General features: G+C 36.2%; 1 protein-coding gene across 1 annotated transcript in view; it reads right to left on the reverse strand.

The window, feature by feature from the left end:
- Positions 1–22,784, reverse strand: part of LOC108514057 (leucine-rich repeat-containing protein 7-like) — a 490,227-nt gene that overhangs the window by 348,995 nt on the left and 118,448 nt on the right. Inside the window, exon 2 of the mRNA XM_017850082.1 lies at positions 14,965–15,062. Coding sequence (XP_017705571.1) covers positions 14,965–15,062 — 98 coding nt within the window. The remainder of the gene's footprint in view (positions 1–14,964; positions 15,063–22,784) is intronic.

Here is a 22,784-nt window from a genome sequence, read left to right on the forward strand (position 1 = left end):
ACGGGAGCCAATTTCTTAAAATAAATCTCTCTGTATACATACACACAAACATTCTATTTGTTCTGTTTCTCCTGAGAAGACTGACTAACACAGACACTCGGTCAAATTTGAGTTTCAGATAGGCAAAGAGCCCAAATATTGTATGGGATATACAGATGTCTATATCTATATCATCTATATCTATATCTAATTAATCGATTTATATAGGGAAGGGTCAATGAGATTTATTGTAAGGAATTGGTTCATGCAATTATGGAGGTTCATAAGCTGGAGACCCAGGAAAGTTCCATAATCTGCTGTTCATAAGCTGGAGACCCAGGAAAGCCAGTGATGTAGTTTGAAGGCATGTGAGACACGGACCCAACAGTGTAGACTCCTGTCCATGTCTGCAAGCCTGAAAACCAGGAGCACCAAAGGCAGGAGAAGATTGATGTCCCAGTTCCAGCAGTGAGCAGAGTCACATTTTTGTTCTATTCACGTCCTCATGGATTGGATGGTCCCCACCAACATTAGGGAGGGCTGCCTGCTTTAGGGAGAGCCCACATTAGGGAGGGCCACCAACTTATATACTGCTTTTTTTCTGAGAACATTCTCATAGACACACCTGGAAATAATGTTTAACCAGATCTGTGCATACTGTGGCCCAGTCAAGTTTACACATAAAATTATCCAACATGCTGTGTATTACAAGCACACAAGAGGGAGAGCCATACAGTTGACATTAAGTCAATATTTGTTGAATAAATTAGTGTAATTTGATCATCATATTTTGGAAGCTTCGAGAACAATGTAAGACACAATTTGAGATGACAGTAGAATATAAAGTGTCAAGGCCTTGGTTTAGAATGGTCTTGGAGTTAAATCCACATTGCTGCTCCTCTCTGCTCCCAGTAATCTCAGAAGGACCTATGAAAAAGTATGGATTGATATCTGGGTAAAGGCTGCCCTAATAAATGCCCCTCTAGCTGTCTAAAGGCTTAATATTTAAGCCCAATGGCTTAAGAGATAAAGATTTTAGGGAACATTAGAAGTGAGATGCTTATCATGCACTCATCTATTTTCTGTGTGGAGGGATTTCTCCAATACTCTTGACATCTTATATCATTTCTAACCTCGGTTAGAAAGTGAGGTGATTTACCCAGTTAATAAATTTTGGAGGAGAACTGGACATGAGTAGCCCAGTGCCTTGTTCCATCTTTCTTTGAGATGGAGCTGCTTCAGGTAAGATACACTACATGAATCTGCTCCTCACTGCTGTAAGTTTTGTAGGAGGAGTTCCCCAAAAAAGAAGCCCTGTGGTTTTTTTGTACTGCTGTGTTTAGGTGGATAGATATGCCCATTTCTAGAGTATATTATGAAAAAACTCCATGGTTGCCAAAAATCCCAACTGTGTTCTTCAATCTAGCCTTTATAAATAATAAAGATCAACCATTACCAGGATCGTTATCATTTAAAAATAATGCATGATATCTTGTTAATATTTTAATTGGTTTCAAAATTGTTTTGCAATATGAAAATTATCTATCGGATGCCTTTAAACTCCAACTGTACTTTCAACTACAACTACGGTGACTTAAATCAAGTTGTTTCTTTTCTTTTTTTTCTTTCTTTCTTTCTTTTCTTTTTTTCTTTTTTTTTGAGACAGAGTCTCCCTCTGTTGCCCAGGCTGGAGTGCAGCAGGGTAATCACAGCTCACTGCAGCCTCGACCTCCCAGGCTCAAGCAATCCACCCACCTCAGCCTCCTGAGTAGCTGGGACTACAGGCATGTGCCACCACTCCTGGCTAATTTTTGTTCTTTTTGTAAAGACAGAGTTTCGCTATGTTGCTCAGGCTGATCTCAAGCTCCTGAGCTTAAGCGATCCACCTGGCTCAGCCTCCCAAAGCATTGGGATTACAGGGGTCAGCCACTGTGCCTGGCCAAGTTGTATCTTTTATAATTCATTCCTTTTTATGTTTTCAAACTTTATTAGAGTGATGACTGCATACCAAATACTGTGCTTAATGTTAGTGATAGATAGGATGTGTCTGTTTGCCCTTAAGCAATTTACAACTTACTGGGGAAGAAATAGACATGCAGACAATGAGATAAAATACAATTAGATGAGTGCTACAATAATAATCTTTTTGTAATGCTTCAGGAACAGATAGAAGGGAGGTCCTGAAACCATCTCTACAAACTTCATAAAATTATTCAGGTAAGAAGGGAGGGGAGAAACAAGAAACAAAAATAAACCAAACTTTCAGCCCATTCAATGTTAAACACGAGGCCAGCTTGCCCTTTGACCTGCTTCCTCGTGGTTGTTTGGGGCCTATTACCTTAGAATCACCCAGACCCTGTTACAAGATTATTTCCCCTTAGCTGTTCTATAGATAACTTCCTGAACATTATGAAACATTGTTTTCCCTTTGAGATATTCTTTCAGGTCCTGCATACTAGTAAAACTGCTGGTATCAGCTGCTCTGAAGGACCCCGCTAACACAAGCTGGTCTGAAAGACCCCACAACAAGCTGACTCACCAAAGAATGGGCTTCCATGTATTGATGATTTCATTCTCTTTACCTCAGCCAACCAACAACCCCAATTTTCCAGCCCCTTATCCTCTATGATTCCCTTAAAAAGCCCAGCCCAGAACTTCAGGATGGGGAAATGGATTTGAGGGTCTCCTTCATCTCTGCACTTGGTCCTCTGCTGTGCGATTGTTTAACTCTTTCTCTGGGCAAATCCAGCTGCCTCAGTTTAACTGGTGTGTTATTGCATAGTGGGCGTATGAACCTGTTGGTCCTTTAACAGTCCTGACCTCTACCAAGAAGAGGAGGAGAGGCGTCAGGGAAGCTTTCATAAGGAGGGAATGGGTAACAAGACAGTCGCTACTAATATGAGAAGAACGGTGTAAAAAGGGCTGACATTTTTTTCAAAAAACTCCTTCATCAGATAACGAAACTAACCTTTGTCAAAATATGTAGTTAAATATTTTAACTTAAATATTTTCAGACTTTTCTTACTTCTTTCCAAATATCCAAAGATCTCTTGCTGTCTGATTCCTTCTAGTTATTGAGGCCATTGACCTGAAAACACTTTCACGTTGAAGAGGTTTATGACTTGACTACAGTTACTCCTCACAGACATTTGCATTTTTTAAAAAGCCCAGTGGGAGCTCAAGTGCTAACACAAATGACTGATTCGCTAAGCCATAGGTGCTAGGAAAATAAGTGGCAATGGATCTTTTAAAAAATTATATCCTATGTACCATCTCAGGAAGGGTTTGGCTGCAAAAATAACTATGGAGGCTGGAGCAAAGCTATGGACCTTCCATAGAAGAGCTTATGATGTACTTTTGGTAAGTTATTTGCCTGAAGTTTGAATGAAAAAACCATCTAAATATACCTAAAATACTTCAACTTGGTACCAAATTTGCATTAACTTGATTTCAGTTTTCTGAAGGTCTAAGAATATTCAGGCTGTGAATCTAATTTGATATAATCCTTTAATCTTATTTTTATATTATGCTAAAATAGTCAACTGTATTAATTTTGGATGTGCAGATAAAATTCAACTGAGTACAACTTCACTTTTTAAAATTATTGTTATGACACTGTTTAACTGCAACCCAAGATATTAATAGAAGTGTAATATGTAATAGGATTTTCTAGCTTACTATTAGAGATAATGAGAAATCACTAACCTCTTGTTTCTCTTGAGCCCCCTTGTACTAAAATCATATATGGCATTCTTTCAGCTTTGTTGTAAAACTTAGTAATAGTCACCTTAATGATGAACCTAAACAGTGAGGAGTGGGGAAGACTGGAATGAATGCACCTGACTAGAGATAAACAGAGCTGGGTAGGAATGTTTAGTTTAGTGTCTCTGATATTGCAGCATGAATATTTATTTATAATTTGTGAAAGTATACATACACGTTATATGCATTTCTTTGTAGGTATGATATTTTACATTTTAAAAATTTAGGGGTTAAGCAGAAGATGAATTCCAGAGAGGGAAAATGAGGATATAGCATGGTATAGGCAGATAGCATAAAACAGTAGGACTAAGACAGTTTTTAGAGTAAAACTTAGGTTTATATCTCAGCTTCAGCACTTACTAGCTATGTGACATTGCATAAATTACTGAACCTTTCTGAGCTCCTGCAGTACTTTCTGTAAAATCTGACTAACATTTGCTTAAAGTTGAAAGGAAGAAGGGCTGGCCATAGAGTGTGAGAGACATAGGGGAAGTGAGTCTGGTTTTAAAATGGAAAGACATTGGATTAAGGAATTTAAAGGAGAAACTGAAGATGATGGAAATGTAAACTGCTCACAAACTACAGGGCTCAAATAGAAAAAGAGGGAACTGAATGATATATAGGTGCCTGGAAGTCACCGTGACGTTAGTGCCCTGATTCCTGACATCCCAAGTACCACCTCCTCTATCCTTTGCTCCCATTCGAAACCATAAAATATTTTGGGATAGTTGAGTATGTATAGACAAATATGTAGTATATGCAAAATAAGGGATATAGTGTTGAGTAATCTTACCTGCTCCATTACTTATGCTAAGCCAAATAGCCAATATAAAATCTGAGATTGCTTCTAATATTAAACCAGCTCTTGAAAGTGATTGGTTCAGTACAATAGGGTGAGGCCAATGAGTACATAGCATTCTCCTGGTGTACAGTAATGCTCATGAATGGGGATGTAACCCCATTTAGGCCAATAAAATGATAAAATAGTGAGTATTTTCCTAAGGCTTTTACGAGGTTTTTTTTTTTTTTTTTTTTTTGAAACAGAAAAAGAGTCCAAGAAAGAGACAGCATTTCTTCCTTTGCAAATGTTCATGCACATGCATGAGGTTTATAACTGCAGCACATCGCTGCCAGCCCAAGAATAAAGCTAACACCCAGAGAATGGTGAAGTTCTGAAGCCTGTCTTATTTCTAAACTTCCAGTTATGCAAACCATCAAATTTCTTTAGTAGATATGAGATTTTCCCCCACCCCCTGTTGCATAAGCTCCTAACCACAGTAGCACCAGGTCATTAACATCATAGTTGGGTCCCTGGGACATGGCTTACAAAAAAGGAACTGATAAAGAACACCAGTATCTGGGGACCCAGCACAGACTTGAGGTGAAGTCAACTGGAAAAGGGGTGGCTCCAGGATCTACTCAACAAATGAACTCTACTCCTTACATTGTACTAATGTTCCTTCTTTTACCCAATTTACCATAAAGCATCTGAAGCTTGATTAATTCTCAGTCCCCGATTCATTGACACATGTTTAATATACAATTCTTAACAAGAATGGTTTGTCAGACTTCTCAGTTCTTGCAGGAGGAAACTAAAATGGAAAACAGAATGTCAAAAGAAGAGGTAGTTAAAAAGCAAGAACAGTCACAGTAAAAGTGACAGCTGACAACTTGATATGTAGGGAAGCAAACAGACAGAATTCCATTATCACACTTTATAATAATGGCAGATTATAAAACCATCCTTGAGTTACTAGGAAAAGCCTAAATCATATTCAATGGCTTCTACTACGAAGGTAGGAATGTCACGAATCATAATGATTTTTACCAAGCTGGTTAATATTATAATATTTTCACATCTGAAAGGGTAACATTCAGTTATATAAACACAAAATAATTTGAAGTGTTATCTCTTGCTAATATTAAAGAAATCCTGTTAGAAGGGTAAAATAAAGGACCAAAACCCTTCAATGAATTTCTGTTATTATTCAAAAACTCAATAGACAGGCATCATGTATTTTTAGTGTACATAATATTGACTCAGGTTGATTTTGGAAAAAAAATTACACCGTCATAAATATTTCTCTATAAAAATAATAATTTCTCTTTTTTTCTTTTCTTTCTTTTTTTTTTTTTTGAGATGGAGTCTTGCTTTGTAGACTAGGTTGGAGTGCAGTGGTGTGATCTCGGCTCACTGCAACCTCTGCCTTCCAGGCTCAAGCAATTCTCCTGCCTCAGCCTCCTGAGTAGCTGGGACTACAGGCATGTGCCACCATGCCCAGCTAATTTTTTTGTATTTTTGTAGATATTGGGTTTCACCATCTTGGCCAGACTGGTGTCGAATTCCCGACCTCTGGTGGTTCACTCTCCTCAGCCTGCCGAAGTGCTGGGATTACAGGTGGGAGCCAACAGGCCTGGCCTAAAATAAGTTTCTTTTTTTAAGCAGACAGCAATCACAACTTTGCTAACAAGAATTTATTTGCTATTGACAACTAAGTTGGACTAAGTAAAAAATAAATAAATAAAAAGATACAGCAAAGCTAATGAAACAAAGTTTAAGAAAATACAAATTTTGTAAAATTAATTTGAATATATACAATTTCGTGATTGTTAAGTCCTCTTGATGAACTAACCTTCTTTATCCCTTGTAATGTTTTGCTCTGAAGTTACTTTTATCCTGATATTAATATAGTCACTCTAGCTTTCATTTAAATAATTTATGATGGTATTTCTTTTCCATCCCTTTATATTTAACCTTTTGTATTTTGCATCTAAAGGACATTTTTATAAGCAACATATAGTTGGTCTTTCTTTTTTATCCAATCAGACAAGCTTTGTCTTTTAACCACAGTGTTTACACCATTTACAATTAATGTAATTATTGATGTATTAGGACTTAAGTGTAATACATCTAATTTTATTATTTGTTTTCTGCTCTGTTCTCTTGGTTTCTTGTTTCTACGTTTCTTTTTCCTTCACATCCTCTAGGTTACATGAATATATTTAGTTCACTTTTGATTTACCTAAAATGTTTTTGAGTCTATTATTTTGTAGTCTTCTTAGTGGTTGCTTTAGATATTACAATATACATATGTAACTGATCACAGTCTTCTGGTATCAGTGTGATACAATTTCAAGTGAAGTAGAGAAACCTTATATCAATTTAGGTCCCTTTACCCTTTCCACTTTTTAAATATTAATTGACTTAATTATTTCATCTACATACATGCGCACCATATCAGATGGTATTATAGTTTTTACTTCAACCATGAAACATAAGGTAAAGAAAATTCTATTATTCATACTTCTATTTTTATTCATTCTACTCTTCTTTACTTCCTGAAGGTACAAGTCTTCTTTTGTTAAACTTTTACTTTGCGTTTGGAGAATTCTGTGTAGCCATTGTTTTGGGGAAGGTTTGTTAGCAACAAATTCTCTCAGTTTTCCTTCTTCTGAGACTGGTTTTATTTCTCCTTGATTGCTGAAGGATGGTTTAATTGGATATAGGATTCAGAGTTGACAATTCTTATAATACTTGAAAATCTTGTGTGTCATTTCCTTCTGGCCTCTGTGGTTTCAGATGAAAATATACTGTCATTTTAATTGATGTTCCTTTATATGTAATGTGTTATTTCTGCTCCTTTATATGTAATGTATTATTGCACTCTGGTTGTTTTTAAGATTTTTCTTTATCTTTGGTTCTCACAAATTTAATTATGAAATGTCCTGTTGTGGATTTTTTTTTTTTTTTTTTTTTTTGGTTTATCTTCTTTGGAGTTGACCCAGCTTCTTGAATATCTAGATTTATGTCTTTTGTCAACTTTTAGAAGTTTGCAACCATTACTTCTTAAATACTTTTTTCTGTCCCATACTCCTTTCCTCTCCTGGGATTCTGATTATACAAATATTATATATTTTGTTATTTTTCCACAAATCCCTGAGGTTCTGTCCATTTTTGTTTAGTATATATTCTCTTTGTTGTTCAGATTGAGTAAATTCCACTAATCTACATATTCGTTTAATCTATTTTCTGTAATTTTCACCCTACTATTGAGTCCATTAAGTGATATTTTTATTTTGGTAATTTTGATTTTCAGTTACATAATTTCCATTTGGTTCTTTTTTATAAGTTCTTTTTTTTCCCTGAGATTTTCTGTTTTTCTTGACTTGTTTCAAGAGATTATGTAATTGTCTCCTGAAGCATTCTTATGATGGATGCTTTAATTTCCTTCTCAGAAATTCCATTATCTAATTTGTCTTAGTATTGGGGTCAGTGGAATGTCTTTTCTCAGATTGTGGTTTTTCTGGTTCATGGTATGATGAGTTACATTCAATTGCATTTTGAATATTTTGATTATTATGTTAGGAGACTTTTAATCCTATTGAAATCTTTTATTTTAGCAGGTATGTATCCTGTTTAGGTTTAGCTTATAGGGTTTGGACTAATTTTGTGGCTTTAGTTCCAATGGCAGTTAGTGTTCTGATTTTTTATAATGCTATTGCTGATCTGGTCTGCTTCATTCTTCCGGCACTGTTGGGACTTCTAAAACTCTGCTGGTGTCATCTACTAGAGTTAAAAGTGCTGCTCTGGGTTCCCTAATATTCCTAGGTAAATCTCTGGGAAGGCACAGAAGCCACTGGGCCTGTGTCTCTTTATGACATTGGGTGAAAGATAGGAAGACACAGGGCTTTACTGCTGCCACCATTACTACCAGATATATCTGCCCACCAGGGAGAGCAGAGCAGGGATGGCCTGCGGCCTTACTGTTCTGTTTCTGCAGGTGAATTGAACTGCCTGCCGATCAGGACTATAGAATAAGATATTGGTGTCTCTCTTCCAAACTTCTGTTGTTTTTCTCTCTCTTGGTCCTCTGGACTGAGAGAGTAGGATTCGCTTTTTTTTTTCCTTCTTCTCTTCATGCCTGTCGACAGTACCAGATTGCAAGCCTCTCTGGTATGCAGTCCAGGGATATATAGGAGATAAAAAGAAAATGCAAGAAGCATCCCATGATGTCTTTCTTTAAGTCCTGATGTCCCAGTCAGTTTGCCTTCTTCTTTGAAGCTTTCAGAATCCTTTTAAAATGGTCTGTTGAAGAATGTTTCCAGAGTGTTTAGTTTCATTTAGAATTGAGGATCAGGAAAGGTGAATCTAGACCATCTGTTACAGAATCAAAAGCTTGGCCTTCCCTCCCTTTCTTTCATCTTCCTTCCAACTCTCTTTTTCTCCCTTTCTCTTTTTCTTTCTTCATGCCTTTCTTTCCTTCCTTTTACTCCTTCTTTTCTTTTTATCTCTCCTACCCATCTCTTTATTTCTGGCAGATTCTTGTGAATTTTCATTTTTGAAGTTAAGTAATTAATTCCTTCACTCATTCTCGTTCATTCTATAATATCTGTTGAACACCTACTAACTGCCAGACAATATGTCATGTGTTATTAATACAGTGAATAAGAGGGAGTTCTTGCTGCTCAGAGAGTTGATAGTATAATTCTAAAATATCTGTATGTATCTGGGTATAGATCTTATATAACTGATTTTTATACAGGACATCAGAAAACATTTTAATATGCAATCAGATATTTTAATAACTTCAGAAAGTACATTACATTAAATCTTTTATCATTTTTGTTTGAATTGTTCTGATTCCTTTAAGACAATTTATACTTCTTAGGTTGGATGTTTGTTCTCCATTTTTCTACATGTAATTGTTTCCCATCATTATTTATTATTTCATCATCTTTCCTATGTATTCATGGAGTACTTCCAGTTCCAATTGTTCCAATTTCTGATATTTTTACATGTAAATTCTTCTGTTGACTCCAGTAAAGATTTTAATTGTGATCTTCATTTTAGGTTTTTTTTTTTTTTTTTTTTTTCATATAATTCCCTGCTCAATAATGTTCATTTTTCTTTTCTCTAAAAAAAGTTTTTTCCACATTGTTTATTTTGCAGGTATTTCTTAGAGTATTTCTTGTGACTATTGAAAATTTAATCTCTTTAATTTTTCTTCTAGTTTCTTCATTTATTATTTTTTGAAGGAAAACTCTTCCTTTCCAGGTTAACTTCTTCCCTCTCGATCTATATTATTTCAAAATATATATTTTTTCTCTTATCACTGAGTATGATCAATAATTATAAGAAAGTCAGTTTGGTTGAAGCACAAAGAGCACAGGATAGAGTATGAGATGAGGCTGATTGGGTGGGTGGGGGCTAGATTCTGCAAAATCTTCAAATCCACAGTATGGCTATTGTCTTTCTTGAATGAGCAATGGAAAACCATAGGGTTATTTTAAGATAAAGAGGGTTTTCTAACAGTATGTAGGAAAGCCACTTAGGGAAGCATTTGGTAGAATCTTACATAGAATATTTGCAAAGGTGATTTGTGAACAGATTCAAAACATACGTAGGAAGTCAAGTTGAGAGGCCTTGAAATTAGAGTGAACATAGGAGAGAAAAGGGGAAGAAATGTATGGAAGACGACTCCTAGGTTTATTAATTTTGAACCTAGATAGTTAACAGCATCACACATTCAGACAGAAAACACTGGGAGAAGCTCGGGCTTTGAAAGATCATAGATTTGGTTTTGGATTTGTTGAGTGCGTTGCATTGTTGAAACATTCAAGAATGTGTCAAGTGCACTCTGGGATGAACAGAGAGAGGTTTGGTCTGGATACATCAATCTGTGAGTCATCTGACTATAGGAATAACTAACACTGTATGTAATGACATTGTTTGTGGAGGAAGTGTATTTGGGACAAAAAAGAAGACTTCAAACTATCTTCCAAAATTCTAATATATAAGGGCTGTAAAGAGAAAGTTTAGCATGCAAAAGAGTAACCACAGAGACTATAGAAAAATCAGGAAAGTATTCTATTATGGTAGCCAAAGCATTAGATGATCTCTGTCTCAGCCTATTCATGCTGCCATAATGAAATTCCATGAACTAGGTAGCTTATTAACAACAAAAATTTATTTCTCACAGTTCTGGAAGCTGGGAAATCCAAGATCAAGATGTTGGCAGATTTGGTACGTGGTAAGTCCCACTTTCTGATTTATAGATGGTGCCTTGTCATAGATTACCTTCAAAAAGTCTATCTCATGATATAACATCAATTGGGTTTTAACATATACAGTTTGGAGGGATAGTAATATTCAGAGCATTGCATTTTTCAAGAGAACAAAATGGTCAACAGTATTGATCCCTGCTAAAAAGTCAAGTAAGATGAGCATTGAAAACAATGCTTGATGGATTAGCAAATAATAGCTTAACTTCTAAGATGGCCCCATGATCATCAACATACTCCTTGATGCTTGAACCCTGTATAATCCCCTCTCCTTGGATATAAGCTGGACCTATCACTTTCTTCTGGACAATAAAATATGGCAAAGGCAATGGTGTAATTATGATCCCACATTTTGAGTTAATCAAAACTGAAATTATCTTAGGTGTGCCTGACTTAATCAGGTGAAAGTACTTAAAAGAGAGACAGGTAATTCTCCCTGAGAATAGGGAGTAAATGGGCTAATTTAGAATGTCCATGCAGCAAGGAGCTTCTGGAGGCCTCTAGAACCTAAAAGTGACTTCAGCTGGCAGCCAACAAAAAACTGGGACTGTCATACCACCACAAGGAAACAAATTCTGCCAACAGCCTAAATGAGTTCAGAAGTGAATTATTTCCCCAATTGAGCTTTTGATAAGACTTCAACCTGGTGATACCTGAAGCAGCGAACTCTGGACTCCTGACCTTCAGAAAATGTGAGATGATAAATGATGTTGTTTTAAGACACAGGTCTGTGCTTATTTGTTACATAGCAATAGAAAACTATTAGAGCAACATAAAACATTTACTGATGCTCTCTGAACAAAAGCTGTTTCAGTAGAGTGACTGGACAGGAACCAGACTGGACTGGTTTGCAGGAGTGAGTGGGAGGCAAGTAAATGGAGCGAGTATAGATAACTCTTAGATAAATCAAGAGATTTTCCTGAGCAGGAAACAAGAGTGTAGGGCTGTAGCTGAAAGGGGCTGTGGCTTTGAGAACAAAGTTTTTATTTTGTATTTTAATGGGGAATAACTTAAACATGTTTAAAAATCTGTCTTCCACAATAATCTATTAATAATAATAATCAGATGCAGCATAGGTAGGTATCATTCACATTAAATAACTAAGATCTACATCTGGTGACCTTACGTTGATTTTAACATTGCAAATATTGTAAAGTGGGATAGAGAATTATAAAAGAAAATAATACAAAGTATGCTATTTAGCAAAACCTTCCTGTATACAATATCTCCAAATGAAAGAGTGATTTCCTTACTCTGGAGGATCCTATGGTCTGAACCACGTTTCCTTATTCCTTTCAATTCTTAGTGCAGAAAAGCTTTGATTTGACTTTCTACGATGGTTTTCAAAGGTGGAAACTTTGTGTGGGATTTGACCAACAAATCTTGGTGTCGATCTATACTGAATCTGTAGAATCACAGAAAAACAACTAGGCCATTGTGTTAAACTAATATCAAACATGAATTACCATCGAACGTTGCTGCAAGAATTTCAGCTTTATTATATTTACTTAGAACCTCTTCTTCTCCATGCATGATTGTTTCTAAAAACAGTGGTAGTAATATCTGTGCATTTGCATTCCTGATCTCAAAAAACTGCCTTATTATCCTCAAACAAATGTTTAGTTTGAAATAAGAGAATAATAATAACAATTAAAGAAAGAGACAGAAAAAGAGAAGAGAGAAAAGAAAACTCGCTACATCCCAGGTTCTGTACCAACTACTTAATATAAATATCTACCTTCATTCTTAAAATAATTACATTAAGTAGGCTCTAGCATATCCTCATTTTCTTCAGATAAATAAACTGAATTTTATATTTAAAATAACTATCTATTCATGGTCCTGCATCTGGTCAAATTAAGTGTCATATTAGAGAATAAATCCTTTTGTGTGTCTCTAACATTAATAGTTTTCACTACCATGATATGTTGCTTCCATTACAAAAAAAAATTGTGGCTTTTATTTTTCTCATGGAATTCACACTAGTCTGTCACAAAGCAAGAAGAACTGCTCACTGTACTAACAAAGGAAAATAAAGACCTCTATGGAAAAGAAAACAATTGTATAGATTTTGCATTTTTCAGTACATCTTTCCATGTTCAATAACATACTCCAGCTGAATTTCCTTGGTGACACTTCAAAGACTTCCCTGACTGTCACGATCCAATTGGTAAGAACTTACAACACAAGTGTCGGTTATATCATGTACCTTGCTAAGCACATATTAGGTAGCTTAACATAGCACTTTACATTAGAGAACAATAAAACTTGATTATGAACTATACCAATGATTATTCCTCTTTTGTATAGATAATGATTTAGTATCATCTGATGTCAATTATTTTACCTAGGCTAGTAGTTTTCAAGCTTGAGCTTGCATCAGAATCTCCTGCAGAGCTTCTTAAAATACAGGTCACCAGGCCCCACTCTAAGAGTTTCTGATTCAGTAGGTGTGGCTTGCAGCACTAGAATTTGCATTTTTAACAAGTTCCCAGATGCTTCTACTGCTGCTCATAGCCTGGAGATCACAATTTGAGAACCACTGGCCCAGACCAGGGTTCAAAAAGATTTTCCATAAAGACCCAGGTAAATAATTTTTTGGTTTTGGGGGCCATACGGTCTCTTGTCACAACTACTCAGCTATTCCTTTGTAGTGCAAAATCAGTTGTGCATAATACACAATGAATAAATGATGGCTGTGTTTCAATAAAATTGTACTTACAAAAAAGGTGTCAGGCTGAGTTTCATCAACAAACCATATTGGCCAACCCCTGGCTTAGACCAACTCAGTATAAGAGCCCTGAAATATCACTTTGCTTATGTTAAATGGCAACTCTGTGATAATCGTTTGCAAACATATCTACAAATATCCCTTTTAAGTTTTATTTAAGTATCTACAGAACTGTACCAGAGACTAAACTGATGGTCTCCTTGAAGGATAGAGAAGAAACCTCAAAGTTTTTCTATAAACCCAACAGAAATACGTAATACTTTTATGCAAGAGTCTGCATGTTATAAATGCCCATGAACTCTATCTTTACTTTCAAGTTTTAGTTTTAGTTAAATATTGTTCGTGGTGTTATAAGCCATAAATCTACCAGGTTAAAGAAGGCCAAAACACTATTGAATGACATATATGTCAGCTCAGTAAGGTTATCTATTAACTTGATAATAAACAAAACAAGAACACTTTATTTGCCATGAGTGTGCCCTGCTTTAATGTAGTTGGTCTTTACCCAGAGCAGTATACTTCAAACTAATTTGAAAATGCCACTATAATCTTAAAATTCTACTCAACTGTATACTTCAGTGAACCCACTACATTAGCTTTATCCTTGTAAAATATAAGTTCCTGTAAAAGGGCAAAATTCTGATAAATTTTTATCATAATGAAATGTGATTTAGTTCCCTGAAAATAATTATATGCAAATACCATGAGGAAACATAGTATTATGAATCATTTTATAAACTCAGAATGTGAATATTATGTCAAGAGTCTCCAACAATCTACTACAGGCTATAGAAAATAAATAAATAAAATCCCTACAGCCAATGGCATATTCTAATATTTAATAATTTGAGGATGAACTAACGTGACTTTATACTGGGATTCATGGTATCTATCTTTCAGAACATTTTACTAAATTCAATTAAATCAAATGTTTCCATTTGGCAAACAGGTTTACATTAATCAGTAGATATCTATTATTTTGTCTAAAGGAGTGGTTTTAAAAAGTTCTCAGTTAAAAAAAAAAATAAAAGTTAAAAGAGCCCTGTGGCTAAATAGAAACTGGAAAGTGTTGATTTTAGATACATTTCAAAAGTTTCTTTACTTCAGGACGTCTCAGAACCATTACCATGCCTGGTATAAATATCTATGGAAGATTTGTCAGACTGTACAACCTTTTCCCATCTCATCTGAACAGGGAACTTGATTATCAGTAGAACATCTTGAAGTACCAGAGAAATATCCTTAAGAAAGCAATGTTCTAAGTAAGCACTCACATTCAGGTAACATATGGTAAGTTATTTTAAAAGACCAACTCAACTCAACAAATATTCTATTACTTGACTAACCATTTAAAGGTCACTCATTTCATTTTACTATCCTACTCACCAAAATCTATCTAGAACACAGCTAATCCTATTAAACATACTTACACTCCTCTTCAGGCCTTTTCCGAAGTGCTGCACGAACCTCTTTACAAGGACTTCTCTGGTATTGTGGGGGGTTCCTTCCCCTTATTAGGTTCTCCATCCTATAAGAGAGAATCAAAGGAGTATTTTAATACTAAAAGTTTGATAAATGTTTACAAGTTAAATGGTCTAAAATTCAAATACCCACAGAACTTTGCTAGACGACACCATGAAGATGATCTGGCAAGGAGCAAGCTGGCAAGGTGCATTGGGGACCATAGTAAATTGGAGAGTGCTTGACTTTTCAAGCATGCCAATTTAGAAAATTTAAAACACCATGTGTATGAAACTTATGCACATTCTTTAACTAGAGATTGCTGTGGACTGAATATGTCCCCACAAAATTCAAATATTGAAGCACCAGCCCCCAGCGTGATTTGAAGGTACAGCCTGTGGGAGGTAATTAGGTTTAGAGGAGGTTATGTGTGGAACATCCATGATGGGATTAGTGTCTTTACAGGGAGAAAGAGAGATAAAAAGGGAAAAAGAGTAGACTTCTCTCTCTCTCTACCATGTGGGGACACAGGGAGGAAGCTGTCTTCAAGCCACGGTGAAGGCCTCCACAAGGAACCAAATTTATCAGCACCTTGACCTCGAACTTCCTAGCCTCCAGAACTGAGAGCAATAGTCTGTTGTTTAAGGAACTGAGTCTGTGGTATTTTGTTATAGCAGCCCAAGCTGTATAAAATAAAGACCTATCGACTAAGAGTAATTACTTGCAAAGTAAATAAATTTAAAAATAGGACATCATTCAGAAAGAAAAATCATATCTTTTACCAACATTTCAAGTATCAGTTTTCACAATGAGATACCACCTTACCCCAGCCAGAAAGGTCATTATTAAAAGTCAAAAAACAATAGATGTTGGCATGGATGTGAAAAAGAAACACATACTCTGCTGCTGGGAATGTAAACTAGTACAGTCTCCATGAAAAACAGTATGACGATTTCTCAAAGAACTAAAAGTAAATCTACCATTTGATTCAGTAATCCCACAACTGATTACCCAAAGGAAAAGAAGACGCTATTTCATAAAAACACCTGCACTCATATGTATATTACACCACAATTCACAATTGTAAAGATATGAAATCAGCCTAACTGCCCATCACCCTATAAGTGGATAAAGAAAATGTGGGATATATATGATATATTGATGTATAATAAATAACATATATATGACATACATGATATGTATGATATATACTATATATATAAATGTGGGGTATATATATGTGGAATATATACACACACATTATATCTACACACAAAATGTATATATGTGTGTAGGATATATATACTACTGGAGTATACTACTCAGCCACAAAAATAATGAAATAATGTTCAGTAACTTGGATGGAAGTGGAGACCATTACTCTAAGTGAAGTAACTCAGGAACAAAAACCAAATACCATATGTCTTACTTATAAGTGTAAGAACTAAGGTATGAGTATGCAAAGGCACACAGAGTGGTATAATGGACACTGGAGACTCAGACGGGAAAGGGTGGGAGAAGGGTGATCAATAAAAAACTACCTATTGAGTACAATGTTCACTATCTGGGTGACACGTGCACTGAAATCCTAGACTTCACCAATATACAATTCATCTGTGTAACAAAAACCCACTTGTACCCCTAAAGCTATTGAAGTAAGAAAAATGTTCAAAAGTACCAGTTTTCAGGAATGGAACTGCTGATTTCATTCAATACTAATGACTGAATCAGACTGTTTTTAAATTCGAATAATTGTGATATTTTGAAAAGAGTGGTTAATATAAATTGCACCTTTCTGTTACCAGTTACTTGGCGATGCTGACAACCAGAAAATAATAAATTAATCAAACACGACTTGGGTGAGCATCTGTAGCAGCATATAATTTGTGGTATTTTCTGTTTTCAGTAAAGTTTACAGTTTTGCACATCTGTGTACACTCTACTAACTTCTATAACACTAAAAAAATTGAATGCTCAGAATTTGAAAAAGTAAACCATAGTATTTATCATTTTGAAAATATAAACGTTATTTCTTAACATCTATATGATTATCCTCAACCAGGGATATCATTGGTTTTGATAGCTTTCCTAGTTGATAGCATGCATACCATTGAAAACAGTGTGATTATTATGGGTATACCGGCAGAGGGTTTTCTAGGATTAGTAGTATATACAGAGGATTATGTTCCTTGTGTCTGGAGGGGAAATTGAGAAAGGATGATTCCATAAAAGCAGTGTGTTAAGTGGTGGAAAATATGAGATAAAAAGGCTTTTGGGGTGGAATAGTAACATAATACTACTCCTATGGGAATTTAACATTGGGGCTTAAAAAAAGTCTTCCAAATATACTTTCTGAAATTAGTCCATTCATATGTAGAGGCTGCTTTATGTGCTTGTGTGTGTGTGTGTGTGTGTGTGTGTGCATGCACTCATATGCCTATGCCTATGTTTGTAAAGTATAAGAAATTGTTTTTTAATGTGCAGTGATAACTTGAATCTTAGTTTCACTCAAAATTCATTTCAAGTGAGAAAAAGTTATTTCTCTCAAGATAATGATAATACTATGACAGGAAACCAAGTGGAAACTTGCAGAATTGAAGACATAAACTGCTTCAACATTATATGTGTGCATGGGGGGCGGGGTGAAGAGTAAGCTTCTAGGTCTGTCCCTGCAATTTCACCATGAAGATTAGCTATGCGAACTAAATGATATCAAATTTTCTAGTTTCTGACTCTTGAATTAATTCAACGCACAATTTTGATTATGTGTTTCAGCAAATGCAGAAATCTCCATGATGATCTGATAACAATTTAAGTGAGCTTATAATTATTCACTAGTATTTACAAGCTTAAGATAGTAAATTATAGCAAACAGAACCTGCACATGCAAATGTCTACATAAAATTGTAGTGTAATTTTAAAAAATACTTTTACTCATTGTGATTACACTCTGATGGGGAATGACAAGTTATGTTGGTTGGGGAATACATGAAAACTACTCTCTTGAATAGGCTATTATTTTTCCTTTTTATCTCTGACTATCAAATATGTGAAAACAAAAGTGGTCTACTTGATTTCCATGTAATTATGGTTGAGGGTATGTCAGAAAAACTCAAAAACATATTAGAAAGTACTTTCAAAGGCTTTAGGAGGACTTCTATGGTTACTATTGGTATCCAAGACCCTCAGGTTAGCCTCCCAGGAATCATGGTGTTCAGAGGTTGTATTTTGGGAATACTCATGAGCAGATATGCAAGAGATTGTACAATGCTAGCAATGTAGCATGGCTTAAATGTAATGTTCCTCAACTCTGGAATCAGAATGCCTGGGTTTAACCTCTCTTTTTCTTTCTTAAAGGATGATTTTAGGTAAAGTTACTCACATACTTTGCGCCTTACTTACATGCTTACATACACAACAGGATTGTTGTGAGGATTAAATATGGTAACACATGTAAAATGCTTTGCATTGTGTCTGTCACAGTGGAGAGCTCAGTAAATGAAGCTATTATTAATAATGATTATCACAAATAGAAATGTGATCATATACTAATATTTTAAATGTTCCATATATTTGGAAAAATATTACAACTGGTCTTTAATAAAGAAAATGAAAACAGATAGTACTGTTGAGGAAAAAAATATTTGGCTTACAAATTTTCTGATTATTAGGGAAAAACAAAATATCCAGGTATATAAATGGCCAATTTTCATAGATGAAGAACTTAACTAAATATACTTCATTTTTTATCAATAAGATTTAAGGGATTACTAATGACAATCTTCCAAGGACACTAACAGGGATAAAAGTGGGTTGTCGTCATCATGAATTAACTAAAGTTCTACAAAATTACAGGTTTTCTAGAGAATTTAGAAAATATTTCAAAATTTTATAGTTAACTTGGACCTTAGAAACAATTAAAATATTTTGTAATATATTTACCATTTACTTTATCCCTTCATGAATTAAATTACTTCATTTACTTTACCATTTACCATTTCATTAATCCTTTGAACAACCTTATGAAAGAATATTTTAAAGATGAAGAAATTAAGCTCAGATATGCTCAGTGACTTGCTCATGGCCACATCGGAAGTAGAAGAAGGCTCAACTAAGATTTAACCAATCTTTTCTGGACTTTTCTAGTTGCTTCTTAGTCCATTATTTCCATGAGTTCATGATTATAATTCCACTAGGGGACTGAATACCTGAGATTCAAATATATAATATGTTTTTAATTCTGGTAAAATTATAATTAACATAATATTAATACTTATATTAATATCTATACTCAGGAGGCTGAGGTGGAAGAATCACTTGAGCACGGGAAGGTGGAGGCTGCAGTGATCCATGATCATGCCACTGTACTCCAGCCTGGGCAACAGAGTGAAATCTGCCTCCATATTTATATGTTATAGATGTAAAAAGTATATATATATGATATTTATTTTCAAATACATGTTTTTAGTGTTAATCTGTTGATTACATGTTGATTTCTTATCATTTTGCTATTGTCACTGAAATGTTTGCTTCCATTAGTGACATTTTAAGTTTTTGAGAACTGCTAAAAAGATAACTGGGGCCAAAACAATTCACTATAAATTACATGAATGATATACTAATAGATGAAAACATTTAGAAGATACTAAAAGTCATTTTGCTCCTTGGAATGCTATATGTCATGCCCACTGGAAACATACTTAAAATGAAGTTAAAATTTTTACAGAGCAATGTTTACATCTAAATTATTATATAACTGAAACTTGCATCTTCTTAAGATTACACTTCTGGTTACTTGAACTCTTTCACCACCATTATCTATGATCTACAGTTTGCATTAAATAGTCAGACAAAATGACCAAAAATGAAATCTTGGAGCACAGCCAGGTCACGGCAAACGAGTTGTTCTAGCTACTCTCAAGCTTGGCAAGCCACCAGTAGGAGTGTGTTAACAATTCTAGCAAGGAGAGATTAAATGTAATGACCACAGGTGAGACAGATGCTCTAACAACTCATTGAAGAACTCTGAAAAAGTGCAGCCTACATGTTCGACTGCTAGGAAGAAATAAGGGCAGCCAGGTTAATATCAAACAGCGTGAAATAGCAATCAGCCGTTATAAGCAAAAAGTGTCCACGACGTTCTTGATGGTGTCTCCCAAATTTGGCTAGGTCTCAAAATCACCCAAGGAGTGATTTTCCCAGTACTAAAGACTATTATGCAGTAGGTTGAGGTCAAGTCCTAGTTGATGTTTTTTTTTGTTTCGTTTTGTTTTTTAAATTAATCAGGTGCTTCGAAAGCAGCCAGCCAGCTGTACACTTGTTTAGATACTGGCGTTTGGGAGCCTCTGTAAATAAAAAATATATACTTGGAATTGTAGGGAAGACAAGTCCATTGAATTCATTCAGGTGATAAAGTTGTCTACTAACACAGAGGTGTAGGGCCTGAAGAAGAGACTGCAGTTAGAATAGACATTATCGAAAATGAAGAGTAGACAAAAAAGCACAATCAAAGGCTTGCCAAGTTGCCTGGAGGTCACTCACAGGAACCTACAGGCTGCTCATTTATATTATCAACTCACTGTCGATAATCTCAATAGTGAGATAATATCCCCTAACAAGGTTTGGCTGACTCACCTGGATCAGGGAATATGTTTGGATTAATCTAGAATCATGGACTGGGATGGCAGTGCTTCTGGTGAAGGAAGGATGTGAAGTCTGGGTGAAAATCTAGTTGAAATAGATTTACACTTGATGGAGGCAGAAGAAGGAAAATGATTGGCTCACTGGAGGAAAAGGGAGTTGGGATAAGAGAATAAGGGTTTCACGTATAAATATTCTCAAATGCCTATTATATATATGCCAGGTGCTTTGTTAGGTTCTTTATAGGTACATTATCTACGTCATCTGTATTTTATCCATGGATCACCTGAGTCTAAGAAATATACGTGACTTGCTTAGGATCATACACAGAATAAATACAAAAAATCAAGATTTAAATCCAGATCTGTTTGACCTCAGATCTATTAACTATGAAGTGGGCTGTGCAATAGAACTTTCTGCAATGATGGAAATGTTCAGTATCTGTGCTGTCCAATAAAGTACCTGCTAGCCACGTACAGCTATTGAGCACTTCAAATGTGGCTAGTGTGACTGAGGAACTGAACTTTACTTAATACAACTTTTTAAAAAAAATGTATTAAGTAGAAGTGCAGAGGAAGATGGCCAAATAGGCTCCACTGATGGTCACCACCCCCACCCTGCAAGGACACCAATTTAACAACTATCTACACACACAACAAAAAGTGCCTTCATAAGAACCAAAAATCAAGGGAGCACTCATAGTGCTTGGTTTTAACTTCATATCACTGAAAGAGGCATTGAAGAAGGCAGGAAAGAGTGCTGAATTGCAAACATCACTCCACCCCTATCTCCCAGCAGTGGCCACATGGCATGGAGAGTCTCAGCACTTGAGACAGGATGAATGCAGCAGTTTTATGACATCGCATTGAACTCAACGCTGCCCCTGTCATAGCAGAAAGCATAACTAGGCTGAACTCAGCTGATGCCCAACCACAGAGGGAGTTTTTAAATGAGCCCTAGCCACAGGAGTATTGCCCATCCCGGCAGTAGGATATTGAGCTCCAGCAAGCCTCACCACCATGGCTAAAATGCTCTGAGCCCATAAGTAAACTTGAAAGGTAGTCTATAGCCGGGCGAGGTGGCGGTCGCCTGTAGTCCCAGCTACTCGGGAGGCTGAGGCAGGAGAATGGCGTGAACCCGGGAGGCGGAGCTTGCAGTGAGCTGAGATCCGGCCACAGCACTCCAGCCTGGGCAGCAGAGTGAGACTCCGTCTCAAAAAAAAAAAAAAAAAAAAAAAAAAAAAAAAAAAAAAGAAAGGTAGTCTAGGCCACTAGAACTGCAACTCTAAGGTAAGTCTTAAGACTGAACTGGACTCAGCGCCAGTGGATTTGGGAGTATATGTGACCTACTGAGATACCAAATGGGTGGCTAAGGAATTCATCTGCCACCTCTCCTCTAACCCCAGGCTGCACAGTTCATGGTTCCAAAAGAGACTCACTCCTTCCTCCTGCTTGAGGAGAGGAAAGAAAAGAGTAAGAAGACTTTGTCTTGGATCATTGATACCAGCTTAGCCACAGTAGGATAGGGCACCAGTCAAAGTCATGAGGCACCCTTTCCAGGCCCTACCTCCTAGATGATATTACTAGACACATCTTAGGCAAGAAGGGAACATGCTACCTTGAGGGGAAGGACCATCACTGCTGACTAAAGTGCCCTCAGGTCCTGAATAACCAACAGTGATACCCAGATACTATGCTGTGGGCCTCAGGTGAGACTCAGACTTGCTGGCTTCAGGTGAAACTCACACATTCCCAGTTGTGGTGTCTATGGGAAGAGACTCCTCCTGCTTGAGAAAAGTGAAGGGAAAAGTAAAGAGGACATTGTCTTGCACCTTAGGTACCAGCTTTGCCACAGAGGGAAAGAGCACAAAGCAGGTTCCTAGGGTCCCCAGTTCCAGGCCTTGACTCCTGCATGATATTTTGGGACCTGTCCTGGGCCAAAGGGAAGCCTGCTGCCCTGAATGATGTGTCCAATGCCAGAAAACATTCACCACAAACTGAATAAAGAACCCTAGAGCCTTAAGGGAATATTGATGGTAGCCTAGCACTAATCCCCATGGGTCTGTGGGGATGGTGGCCATGGTCTAAGACTCTTCTCCCTATGGAAAGACAAGGGAAGAGTGGAAAGGACTGTGTCTCATGGTTTGACT

Source organism: Rhinopithecus bieti, unplaced genomic scaffold, assembly GCF_001698545.2.
Source record: "Rhinopithecus bieti isolate Rb0 unplaced genomic scaffold, ASM169854v2 scaffold_33245, whole genome shotgun sequence".
Taxonomy (NCBI): domain Eukaryota; kingdom Metazoa; phylum Chordata; class Mammalia; order Primates; family Cercopithecidae; genus Rhinopithecus; species Rhinopithecus bieti.